This window comes from Erinaceus europaeus, chromosome 10, assembly GCF_950295315.1.
Source record: "Erinaceus europaeus chromosome 10, mEriEur2.1, whole genome shotgun sequence".
NCBI lineage: Eukaryota > Metazoa > Chordata > Mammalia > Eulipotyphla > Erinaceidae > Erinaceus > Erinaceus europaeus.
Genome location: NC_080171.1, coordinates 72,014,781 through 72,028,051, shown reverse-complemented (window position 1 = coordinate 72,028,051; position 13,271 = coordinate 72,014,781). Strand labels below are relative to the sequence as shown.

At 42.0% G+C, this 13,271-nt stretch overlaps 1 protein-coding gene across 1 annotated transcript in view; it reads left to right on the top strand.

Annotated features, from left to right (window-relative positions):
- The first annotated feature begins 8,548 nt into the window (after positions 1-8,548).
- PGM5 (phosphoglucomutase 5) overlaps positions 8,549-13,271 on the top strand; it is a 231,947-nt gene continuing 227,224 nt past the window's right edge. The window contains exon 1 of the mRNA XM_007528451.3: positions 8,549-9,181. Coding sequence (XP_007528513.1) covers positions 8,921-9,181 — 261 coding nt within the window. The 5' untranslated portion in view covers positions 8,549-8,920. The remainder of the gene's footprint in view (positions 9,182-13,271) is intronic.

The window sequence follows — 13,271 nt, the reverse complement described above, 5'->3', positions numbered from 1 at the left end:
CTTCCTTCCTTCCTTCCTTCCTTCCTTCCTTCCTTTCTGCCTGCCTGCCTGCCTTCCTTCCTTCCTTCCTTGCTGCCTGCCTGCCTGCCTGCCTGCCTTCCTGCCTGCCTTCCTTCCTTCCTTCCTTCCTTCCTTCCTTCCTTCCTTCCTTCCTTCCTGGGCACTGTTCTGACCTTCCTCTTTGTTCAGTCACTCAGTAATTAAGATGCTCCATATTCTTCATGACACCTATTTTGTAACCAGGATTGTTTTTTATTGCTTCCAATTGAAAGATCCTTGGCTAATATATTATTATTCTCTGGTCCTGATTCTTTTAATTTTCTAGGAAAAAAATCTTACTAATTCATGATAGACTGATTAATGATAAAGCATTACTGTTAAACTTTGAGCTGCTCTCACTAGTCATGCTCTTGAGTTAGACTTGTTGGGGCTGTTCAGATACACAAAGAGAAATACTGTTGGACAACCCCTATGTATGAATGAATGTTAGAAAATTTGGTTTCATGACAAATGACAAATGATCACTTTCTGACTTCAGAGTAAAAATGAGAAACAGTGGGAAGTAGGCCAGGGAGAGAGCATAGTGGTTGTGCAAAACATTTTTATGCCTGTGGCTCTGAAGTCCTAGGTCAACCACCATAAGACAGAATCAAGCAGTTCTCTGGCTTAAAAAAAAAAAAAAAGAGAGAGAGAGAAGGAACAGGGGGAAGCAAGATGTAAAAACAAAACCAAAAAACAATGCAGATATCATTTGCTCCCCTTTTAAGTTAATAGCCACAGTTTAGCTCATGAATCCCAACCGTTGCTATCAATTTTGGGCTAAAATGTGTCCAGAAATCCCTAGGTTAGAACCCAGTAGTTGTATGTATTGTTTCTCTTTTGATTGAGTTACTTTTCAAATTGGTATGCCTCCTACATACGAACAAAAACACTCTGAGGGAATGAACAAGTATGAGGAAATCCCATGGAGAAAAGTGATTAGGTAGGGCATAGAGAACTGTTGAAGACATTGGTTTCTCAGAAATGGATGAGGCCTGGGCTGGCATCTGCTCACAACCATAAAACTGACTTCTTCGAGAGGACATAGTATTTCACTCCAAACATGTATTCATTCAGATATCACAGCTGACAAAAATCCATTCATAAAGCAAACATACTGATTTGTACAAAATAGTCCATCATAGTTCCATTGCATAGATAACTTTAAGAATGACTTTAAGGGCAGGGAGATAATATGATGGTTATGCAAAAGACTTTCATGCTTTCAGATCTCAGGTATCACCATAAGACAGAGCTGAGCATTGCTCTGGTAAAATAAATAAAGAACTTTTTCATGGCTGAGAAGATAACTTAATTGGCAGAGCATCAGACTTTCATACCTGATGTTCTGAGTTTGATTCTTGGTATCACATGTACTGGATTTCTGTTCTGGCTAATCTCTCTGTTTCCCTGCCTCTTGTGAAACCCAGATAAATGAGCAGGAAAAAAAATCTTTGAAAATAGCTTTACATAGAAATGTTCAATTGAAACTCAAACATAGAACGCTAAAGAAAAATTCTGTGTCTCATAAGATTGCAAATGATTAGTGGCTTATAATTTGAATGAAACAAGGAAAATAAATTTTGAAAATAAGACACAAATCGTGCCTCTTTTTAAGCCTTTAGAAACAATAGTTAACTATGAAAAAAATAGATCCCTTTAGAAACGTAAAGTTTTTTTTCCCTTTTATTAAATGAAGAGCTTTGATAAGATTATTTCTTAGGTTCTAAATCATCCATACTATGGATGGTTCTAGTTTCTGTGGGAGGCACTTGAGAACTAAATCTTCATCTTTGCATGTTGGAAGCCTATTATTTTTTAAGTAAAAGTGATTGAAATAAAAGCTTTCTCATTTCAGAAGACACTCTTCTTCCACATTAGTCAAAGTTAAATGCTCTTCCGAGTTGGGACCCTGTATGTGGAAGTCACTCACACCCGCATTAATCTTGTCTGTCAGCGTGTGCTGGCTTTAGCAAATTTGTAAACACTTCAGTCTTCCTTGGCATCCTGGGGCTGCCTTCAAGCACAAACTCTTTGGAAATGGATGCTGTTTTCTTCTATGTGCTAGGTTCAGGACCCCTTTTACACATTTACTTACATAGCATTTAAGGCTTTGTAGAAATAATGGTTTCAACCTTAACAACACTAGTTCTCTAGTTTGCATGTGATATCAATAGATATTTTGCTTAAAAGGTTAATCAGACAGTCTTCCTGCATTCAGAGACAATGCTATCTGTTAGAATAATAACCGTGATTATTATAATAATAACAATTATTTATACTTATGGTAGTGCTAATATTTTAACAACAATGATAATTACAGCAAGCATTTATTAAACTTTTCATAAATGTCAGGCTCTGTGCAATTTCTACACTATTAGCTTTCTCAATATGACCATCAGCCCAGTGATGTAGGGAGCAGGGTAGCCATTTTACAGATACAGATGTTAAGCTTTAGAGAAGGTTGAGGCCCAAGACTACAGAGGTAGCCAGTGATGTGTGTAGGAAACAAAGAATTAAAGACGGAGATATCAGAACTCAGAAATGCATTCACAAACATTTCTTTCTTTTTCTTTTTTTTTTTTTAAAATAACCTTTTACTTAATTTTTTTATTTGATAGGACAGAGAGAATTTAAAGGGAAGACAGAAATAGGGAGGAAGACAGAGACACCCTCAGACCTGCTTCACTGCTTGTGAAGGTTTCCTTCTGCAAGTGAGAACCAGGGGCTTGAATCTGGATCCTTGTGCACTATAATGTGTGCACTTAGCCAGGTGCACCACCACCTGTCCCATTCACAAACATTTCTGACATGCACATATGTCACTCAGTGGTCTTAAAGTGAAGGAAGCAGAGTAGCAGCATGTTCTGCTGGAAATCATTCTGTGTTGTTACATTTGCTGAAGAATGGAAGGTTTCATGAATGGCAGTATTTTAGAAAAAATATCTAATTGATTTTCCTCACCATCATAAATTATTTGGACAGGTTATCAAGGGAGCTAGCCCTTCCTTAGTGGAATGCCCCCAAAAGTGGATATTTCTTTCACTTGCTATTCTACCTCCTGTTCTGTACTTTTGGCATTTCTTCTGCTCTTAGGGTCTATTGAGTCAACAGCATGCTTTTAGCACACTCTGTGTATGCATCAGTGGACTCTAACTCTGTAGGAATATCTAACTTCCCTGGGCCAAATATGGGTGCCAGCCTTTCCTTCCAGCCAGGAGTATAGGGGTGGGGAGTCAGTGGTCAGTGTAGAAGAATAGAACAAGTAAAATAGCATTATATATATATATATATATATATATATATATATATATATACACACACACACACACACACACACACGCACACACACACACAATACAGTTCATCTGAAGTTTCAAAGTCATTTAAAGGCATTTAAAAACATTGGACAGTTTTACCTTCTCCCTTTTTCATATTCTGGTAAATTCCTAAATGGAAGTCTAATATAAACTGATCTTTTAATGCTTCATAGCTTTAAAAAAAGTAATTATAGAAAAATGCAACTGGAAGAGATCTGACAAATTTTATGACATAGTTATGCCCTTGATCTGTTATTAGGTGTTTTGAAAAGTAACCTCATGGACAAATAAAATTTTGTAATGCGAGATTAAAGTTAAATAGTTTTATTTCTTTCTTCTCATATGTCAATGTCCTTTGTGAATTTATGAGAGAGTGGATTGGGTATGAAGTGTTTTAACACTGATTTTACCCTCATTTTTTTGGGGGGGGAGGAATGCTGGTCTGGCTGATTTGGCTAGTGTATTTGCTATGAAGATGGCAGCTGGCACTTTTTCGAGAGCAGGGAAGTCCCACGGGGTAGGAAGGATCTGTATCAGTTGCTTCTGTTTTTGCCAAGAATTCTTTGTCAGATGCTTTTCCCTGAGAGAGGGATGAAAGGCATCTCTAGGCAAACAGAACTCCCTTCATTGTGGCCCATGATGCAGCAAAGTTCTGAGCTAAGAGAGGTGCCCAACTCCTCAGACCCAGGGAAATGCATTTGTCCATGGTCCAGGCCACTGGGGACATACAAAGGGAGAGGAGTTGTCACCAGATATGGTCATAGATTCTCTCTCCTATGCAGACTAGTTATGTGAGATTAGGTTGGGAAAGCACTGTGTTTAAACATTAAACTGTTTTGGGAGTCGGGCCATGGTGCAGCGGGTTAAGTGCACGTGGCGCAAAGTGCAAGGACCGGCGTAAGGATCCCGGTTTGAGCCCCCAGCTCTCCACCTGCAGGGGAGTCGCTTCACAAGTGGTGAAGCAGGCCTGCAGGTGTCTGTCTTTCTCTCCCCCTCTCTGTCTTCCTCTCTTCTCTCTCTGTCCTACACAACAACGACATCAATAACAATAACAACAATAACTACAACAATGAAAACAAGGGCAACAAAAAGGAAATAAATTAATATTTAAAAAAGCCAAAACATTAAACTGACATCTCTTCTGTGGGACCCTCCTGGAGGTCTTTTTTATGCTTCCCACCAAGATTATCACTGGGGATCAATGCTCTCATGACTGCACAGCTATGGTGGCCACTTTTCTTCTTTTTTTGACTGAGAGTAAGAGGGGAAAGAGAGAGAGAGAAAGACAGATAGAGTGACAGTGAGTTAGAAAGTGAAGGTGAGACAGCACAACACTGTTCCTCCTGCTCTTTTGAAGTTTGCTCCTGTGCAGGCTCTCCCATGTGATGGCTTGGATCTCGAACCTGGGGTCTTAGACATGGTAATGTATGTACTCTACTAGGTGAGGCACCTGGAAATCTCCTTCTCTTGGAGTTTTTAACATGAAAATATCCACTGTAAAGCATTAAAAATGGGATGGAATATGTAGGAATTAAAAAATTACTTGGTTATGAGGCATTTGGAGGCACTTGTGTTGTGAGGAATACCCTTTGGGAAACACTGATTAATACAACTGTCTCACTTTACCAGTGAGCAGTTATGGCAACATGCCTCTTATCTCTGGGACCCTCTTGGGTTCCTTCACTACTGTGACATACTTATTGGGATTAATTTGATAAATTGGAGGGCAGCTTTGAAGAGATTTCTTTCCCTCTTGAACCCTTGTATGTTTCACAGGCAAATTACTCCATATATTTTGAATTCCTATTGTCAGACACCATATTGATTCAACCAGCCTTTGTAAAATATCACCTATTCCCAGAGATGGCTTTTTTTTTTTTTTTTTTTTTTTTTGCCTCCAGGGTTATCGCTGGGGCTCCGTGCCTGCAGTATGAACCCACTGCTCCTGAAGGCCATACTTTCCCTGTTTATGTTGCCCTTGTTACCCTTGTTGTTCTTATTGTTTTCATTGTTGCTGCCATTGTTGGATAGGACAGAGAAAAATTGAGAAAGGAGAGGAAGATGGAGAGGAGAGAACAATAGACATCTGTAGACCTGCTTCACCGCTTGTGAAGCAACCCCTCTGCAGGTGGGAGCCAGGGGCTCAAACTGGGATCCTCATGCCAGTCCTTGTGCTTTGGGATATGTGAGCTTAACACACGCTACCACCCACATGCCCCACCCCCTTAGATGCTTTTAAGTATGGCAGTAATATACAAAGACAGTACACTGTGGTTCTTGCTCTGTGGTAGTTTTATCATAATGAGAACTGTGTTATTAACGACAATTAGTGTGAGCAGCTGACACTTGCTGAATATCTTCCTAGCTGTCAGATACTGTACTGAGTATTTTAATCTTCCACACAAGTTACAGAATGTAACAACCTCTACTTTTATGGTAAGGATGCTGAGGTTAGGAGAAGTTAAGGAATTATTCTAAGGTCACATATAATCAGAGGAGAGAGAAAAGGTGTAGCAGGGGCCCCTTGGTGGTGCACTTAGTTGAATGTTCAGGTCACCATGCTCAAAGACCCGGATTCAAGCCCCATCCCCAGAGTAGTGAAGCATTGCTGCAGATGTCTCTCTTTCTCCCTCTTTACTTCTTCCTCCCCCTCTCAATTCAGCTTCTCTCTGTCCTGTCAAATATAAGAAAAACAAAATAAAGGAAAAAAAAAAAGAAAGAAAAAAAGAAAGTTATGATACATTCCTTATATTCCTTATGGGTGATAAAAGAGCTATGTAAATTCACAGAAGAGGAAGAAAATTTTCAACTTGATGAGTGAATATCAAATGTGTGACAGACAATTATAGCTTGGCTACCCACTTTTCTCTTTTCTCTTACTTTAGAGAAACTTCTTTCTCTTTTCCCATGGCATTCAAATTAGGTACCTTCCCTTAAGCTCAACCAGTCAGAGTCTTTGGTAGTTTTGGAACTGTGGTACCAAGAGAAGAGAGGTTTTCCTTTTGGCTGGAAAACCTGTAAAATCTAGCCTGAGGTATGTATGCCTCATCCTTGTGGAAGGAGCCTGAGTGGGGTTGGAGAGGAGGAGGATAACATAAAGAGAGGCAGATGTAGGAAGTGGAGAGATGGGGTCCTAGACATCTTTCTGAGGCTTGAGGGTTGAGTCCTTTTTGTCTTTTCTAGGGCAAGGGACTTAGCACTCTCTCTTTTTCTGGGAATGTGATTACCCTTCTTTGCAAAACGAAATGCCATTAGAAAGTGATTTACTTCTGTAATTGCTTCCCTTACAGAAGCCAGACCTTCTGCACCCCATAATGACTCTGGGTCCATACTCTCAGAGGGATAAAAAATAGGAAAGCTATCAGGGGAGGGCGTGGGATACGGAGTTCTGGTGGTGGGAATTGTGTGGAGTTGTACCCTTCTTATCCTGTGGTTTTTGTCAGTGTTTTCTTTTTATAAATAAACTATTTTAAAAAGTGACTTACATAATAGATATGCACAAATCCTTACAAGTGTCAAGGTTTTGTGTGTTGGTGTTAAATAAACCCAGTTTCTCTGAACCACACCAGTGAGAAGTTATTGGGAAATTCTGGGCTTGTGGTGACTCAAAACAAAGTAGAAGCAGAAAAAAAAGTTGTTTAAGGGGGGAGGAAGTCACAACAAACTTTTGCTTTCAGAGATTCCCCCATCATACTTCAATGATAATAATAAGGGGAGAGGCAATACAATAATCTCAACTGACTGTATCATCTTGGCTGTTTTCTTAAACTTAATGTGTCTTTTAAAATTATTTTTAATTTTTCTTCTTTTGTTGCCCTTGTTATTATTATTGTTGTTGGATAGGACAGAGAGGAATAGAGAGAAGAGGGGAGGACAGAGAGGGGGAGAGAAAGGTGGACACCTGCAGACCTGCTTCACTGCTTGTGAACAGCCCCTCCCCCACGGATGGGAGGGGCTCAAACCAGGATCCTTACACTGGTCCTTGTACTTCGTGCCATGTGCACTTAACCCGCTGTGCTACTGCCTGACCCCCCTTTTTTAACTTGTAAAATGAAGATGACATGTCATCCAGCATCTTTTAGTTGTTTTGAATCTTGGAAGATGAAATAGATACAAAACCTCTTGTCAACTATAAACCAACATATAAATGTACCCTTTATTATGACCAAACACTATAACCTTGCAGTAACTTAGTCTTAGCGAACTATATATGAGAGAGGTGAAGCAGTACATTTCAGGGTCATACTGTGAGTGGGTGCAACAATCAAGGGTAAAAGGATTGTTTCTCCCCTCTTAGGGTCTTATTTTTCAGTGTACTCTTCTTTTCTTGTTGTCATCACTGGGTCAGCTTTTACAGGAAAAGAGAGAGAAAGAAGAAGAGGGAGAGGGAGGGAGAGAGATGGATAGACACTGTCCAGGTAAGCTATTTTGCTGGTTCTCTCACTTCCATTTTACAGGCTTTTTCTTGCCTTTGAATTTTATGGCAAGAAGGTAGAACATTGCTAACTTCTGTAAAATGAGAGGTGTATATGAAAAGACTTTGCACAGTTTCTGGTACCTTGTCCTTGCTTGACTTGAGTTGGTTCACTCTGGTGGGATATCTAAAAAGACTTTATCCTCATCAGTTCAAGGTGATTAATCTTGCTCACAATTAAGCAAACTGGATAAATATTACATACTGCATGGGACAGCCTGTCTTGAAGCTCAGGCTGGACTAGGGAGGGTGAGAAGAGCAAAAGAATAAGGGAATATGTATGTGTGTTGCTGCTGTTGCAACCACTACAACAAGCAGAATTAAAAAAAAAGCTTCTATACTGACAAGTGTGATACTTGTGAGGGATACTTGTGAGGGAGCCTGGAGAACAGGGGATGGAGGGTGGGTCTTGCTGGATTGGAGCATCTGACAGTTCATAATCCCCTGCAACAAGTGGTAGTTGTGTGGTGTACACACCACACACACACACGTGGTAACACACACGTGGTCACACACACACACACACACACACACACGTGGTCACACACACACACACACACACACACACACACACTCTCCCATTTCAGCGCTGGCAGGAGATAACAATTCTCAGCTCGCCTTTCCAGGGTTATTTTTGGCTGGGGTTGTCCGCTGATGGGAAAAGGTTTCCCCCCACCCCCTTCTGTCCCTGTTTAAAAGAGAAACCTGGGCGAGCGAACTGCTCACTCCAGGGGGAGACGGCGAGGGTGGGGGTACATGAGAGGAGCCCTCCAGTCCTCAGGCCTATAGTAGCCCTCGCCGCTCGCCGGGTGCTTTGCCCGGCCCGGGGAGGGCGCGGGAAGGCGGCGCCCGGGTCGGGCCGGTCGGCGCCCACCAGCCTCTGGGGTCCTCCAAGATCTAGCTCCTGGCGGCCCCGCTGCAGGGGTAGCTGGCCGGGCTGGAGGGAGCTAGAGGGGAAAGCGGCAGAGGCCCGGCCGCCGGGGGGCGCGGGGCGGGCAGGGGGCGGAGCCGGGAGCCCCCGGGCGGGCCCAGTGCCTCCGGTTCCTTCCCCGAGTCGCGGCGGCTGCAGCGCCTACGGGGAGACGCCATGGAGGGGAGCCCCATCCCGGTGCTCACGGTGCCCACGGCGCCCTACGAGGACCAGCGGCCGGCGGGCGGTGGGGGCCTGCGGCGGCCCACCGGGCTGTTCGAAGGGCAGCGCAACTACCTGCCCAATTTCATCCAGAGCGTGCTGTCGTCCATTGACCTGCGCGACCGGCAGGGCTGCACCATGGTGGTGGGCAGCGACGGCAGGTACTTCAGCAGGACGGCCACCGAGATCGTGGTGCAGATGGCCGCGGCCAACGGGGTGAGTCTCCAGGCCGCCCCTGCGTCGTCCTTGTCCTCCTCGCCTCGATGCCACCGGCCCGCCCCCACCCTCCCGGGACACGCTGCTCCCCCAGGCCCTTCCTGCCGCCCTGGAAGGCTGAAGGGGCCCTTCCACCACCACCCCCGCCCTCGTCCTTGGGTGAGCGCCCCGGGGCATCCTGGACCCGCCACAGCGCCCTGGATCCCCCCCCCCCCCTCCAGCACCTGATGGTTTTCTTTTCAGTATTCACTTCCCGACCCGTTAAAAATCCTAGTTCCCGTGGCTTTTCACTCCACTGATTTTCTGCATAGACTGTGTTCAAGGACTACTAAGTTACAGTGTGCGTCCTCTTCGCAATTCTGCATATTCTGGCACTGCCATATTTAGTAGTCCTGGTGTCTCAGAAAACGTCCTCTCCCTCTTCCTCTCTCTCTCTCTCTCTCTTTTTTTCTCTCTCCCCTCTCTTCTGTGTTGTCCTGACAGATTTAACAAGTGTCGATTGTGGGGTATTATCATTATTTTAAAAAACTTTCTTTATTGGGGGGGTTAATGGTTTACAGTGACACTAAAATACAATAGTTTGTACATGCTTAACATTTCCCAGTTTTCCACACAGCAATTCAACCCTCACTAGTTAGTTCCTCCTCTACTATCCTGTTCTAGGACCTGGACCCCCACCCCCACCCCACAATCTTTTACTTTGGTGTAATACACCAAACCCAGTCTGGTTTGTGCTTTCCCTTCTGATCTTGGCTTTCAACTTCTATGAGTAAGATCATTCCATATTCATCCTTTTGTTTCTGACTTATCTCACTTAACATGATTCTTTCAAGCTCCATCCAAGATGAGGTGAAGAAGGTGAATTCACCATTTTTAATAGCTGAGTAGTATTCCATTGTGTATATAGACCACAACTTGCTCAACCACTCATTTGTTGTTGGATACTTGGGTTGCTTCCAGGTTTTGACTATTAAAAATTACGCTGCTATGAACATAGGCATACACAAATCTTTTTGGATGGGTGTGTATTATTACTATTATTCCAGAGCTGAACTCTGGCTTTTGGGGTGCCAACGTTTGACCTGGGACCCCTGGTGCCTCAGGCATGAAGGTCTGTTGCATAACCCCCTAGGCAGTTTTCCCCCACTGGACATTGAAGTATTTTGCTGTTGACTTGTTAACCCAGTGGAATCATTTCATAAATAACCTGTGTGTGTTTGTGTGTTTGTGTGTTTGTGTGTGTGTGTGTGTGTGTGTGTGTGTGTTTTCAACTTAATGCTACATAACCCTGGGGTTTGGGGAGGGGAATATATTTCTAAAAAGTCTAAAACAGGACTTGAAAGACCTTTCTTAAAGCAATTGCCAATTTCCTTCTAAGATACCCTTTGGCATTTGACAACACTTCATATCCCTTCTGCTTTTTAGCTTTCGCCCTCATCTCTTTTTTCTCCCTGAACCTTCTGCAGCATGCTTTCACTATCTGAATCCTCAGACCTTGTTGGTTCTTCTCCTTGTCCTAAGATAGAAACTCCTTTTGGTGTACCCCCACCCCCACCCTGACCTCCAATCCAATTTTTACTTCCCCCTATCTGGCAACATTTGTAACACTAACACCACATCTCCAAAAGGGATACCTAATTTCAGGGGGGTCTCTGAATATTTAGTAGGAACATGGTGTAAATGAGTCATTTCAGCCTTGCTGACGCAGCCTCTAAGTCCCCTCTCTGAACTTTTCTCTGGGTGAAAACTCTGCAGAGCTATACCTGAGTATGGCTGTTTGAAAAAGTGGAGCTAAACAATTACTAGGCCTTTGGATTTCCTTTCTTTCTTTCTTTTTAAATAAAATTTTAAAATATTTATTTATAAAATGGAAACACTGACAAGACAAGACCATAGGACAAGAGGGGTACAATTTCCACCACCAGAGCTCTGTATCCCCTCCCCTCCCCTACTAGTGTTCTTATTCTTTAACCCCATGGGAATATGGGCCCAGGGTTATTATGAATTCCCTTTCTTAATCCTTTCCTTTATCGAATTTCTTTTTCTAAAAAACAAAACCAAACCTCTAGGGTTGTCCATCTATGGTGATTCCCTCTTCTCAGTGTTTCAGAGATGGTAAAAAGGATAAAAAAGAAAAAGAAAAAAAAAAGATAACTGAAAGCGTGTGAAACCAGAAACAGGGCTCAGAGGATGTTTCGGGTATTGGAACTGTGATTTCTAATCTCAGTAGAAGATGCTGCTGGAGATACAAGACTTGTCTTCTTCTCTGGTTCCTCACTTGGGATTGATGAAAGTTGGCTCCAGCCAGGGACCTGGAGAGAGCTTGACAAATGATCTTTTACTCTTGTCTGACAAAGCTGTTCCCGTAGAATGATGGAGAATAATGAGCCTTGGGAGATCTATGGCAGCTTTCCTACTCTTTCCTGGCCAATTTTTTCCCCCGGGAGTGAGAGAAACATAGATAGCCCATTGTTTATTACACTTTGGATTTGTGTGGGCAAATTATTATTACGCATTAATATTTCTTGGCACAGTTTGTCACAAGGACTCTTCAGTTTTTTAATTCAGTGTGTTTTACTGGTAGACATATCTTATTAGCTGTAAGAGTGGAGTTTATTAGTATTATTTTTTAGCATATATTTTAAACAAAGAAATTTAACTTAGCAATTGTTAGGAAGGGCAGGACAACAAATTAACATTCCTATAGAAGTACCATCTCTTAAATAACTAGGGAGTTTTCTGAGGAGTGGGCATGGATGAAGAGAACAGTAGATGCTTATCAGCATTTCAAATTTAAACTTACCGACTTTAAAAAAAAATTTTTTTTTTAGCTGATCTTCCAGAGGCTTTTGCTTTCAGGAAAAAAGGGCTAGATAACTGAAAGCAGAAGTAGTATTGATGTTTGAAACTTGATGGGCATGAACTTGCTTCTTGACTGGTCCTGCTGATATTTATTTAGGAATGTTGAACTTGGATTCCAACTGCTTTGCCTTTTTTGATTTCCTACTAGATTTTCATAATTAAAAGTAATAGAAAGATATAACTGATTCTTTATGTACTGGCTTGAATATGAATTGACTGTGTTCTCTGTCTGAAAATCCTTGGTTCTTCTAGAAGAAATTAATTTTCCATAGATTTTCTTCTTTCTTTCTAGAGAAGTTCTAGAAAACTAGAATCAGTCATTTATATAATCTCTGGAAGAGAATAGGTATATGAAATTTCTGAAACGATGAGTTATACCACTTACATTTTAGTATCTTATAAACTTGAGATAGATTATCAGAAAAGTGTCTGTACAGTTTGGGATTAAACTTTTTTTTTTGGTAACAAGATCAAGGAGATTCTCAGTGGTAGAGCATAGGACTTGCATGCCCGAAGCCCAGGTTTGATTTCACAGCATATGTCATTGGTGAGCGGTGCTCTGGTTTCTCAAAAGATACCTCAAATCAATAAAATTATTATGAGTTTTTTTTTATTTTAAAAAATATCTATTTATTTATTTACTCCCTTTTGTTGCCCTTGTTGTTTCACTGTTGTAGTTATTATTGTTTTTGTTATTGATGTCGTCATTGTACAGAGACATGGAGAGATAGTACAGAGAGATGGAGAGAGGAGGAGAAGACAGAGAGGGGGAGAGAAAGACACTTGCAGACCTGCTTCACCGCCTGTGAAGCTACTCCCCTGCAGGTGGGGAGGCGGGTGTCAAACCAGGATCTTTATGCTGGTCCTTGCGTTTTGCACCACATGCACTTAACCTGCTACATTACCGCCCAACTCACATGAGTTTTTTTTTTTAAACTCTCAGAACACAGAGGTAATAGGTTAGTGACATCCTTATGCCCATACTATAGATTAACATTTTAATATATTTCATCCATTTTGTCTAATTAAAAATATACTAAGAAAAAAATGACAATTTACCTCTAAATTACTTGAAATGGCACGCGTGTGTGTGTGTGTGTGTGTGTGTGTGTGTGTGCATGTGTGTGTGTGTTTACCAGAGCACTACTCAGCTCTGGCTTATGGTGGTGCATGTGATTGAACCTGGGACCTTGGAGCCTCAGGAATTAGTCTTTTTTGTGCCATGTGC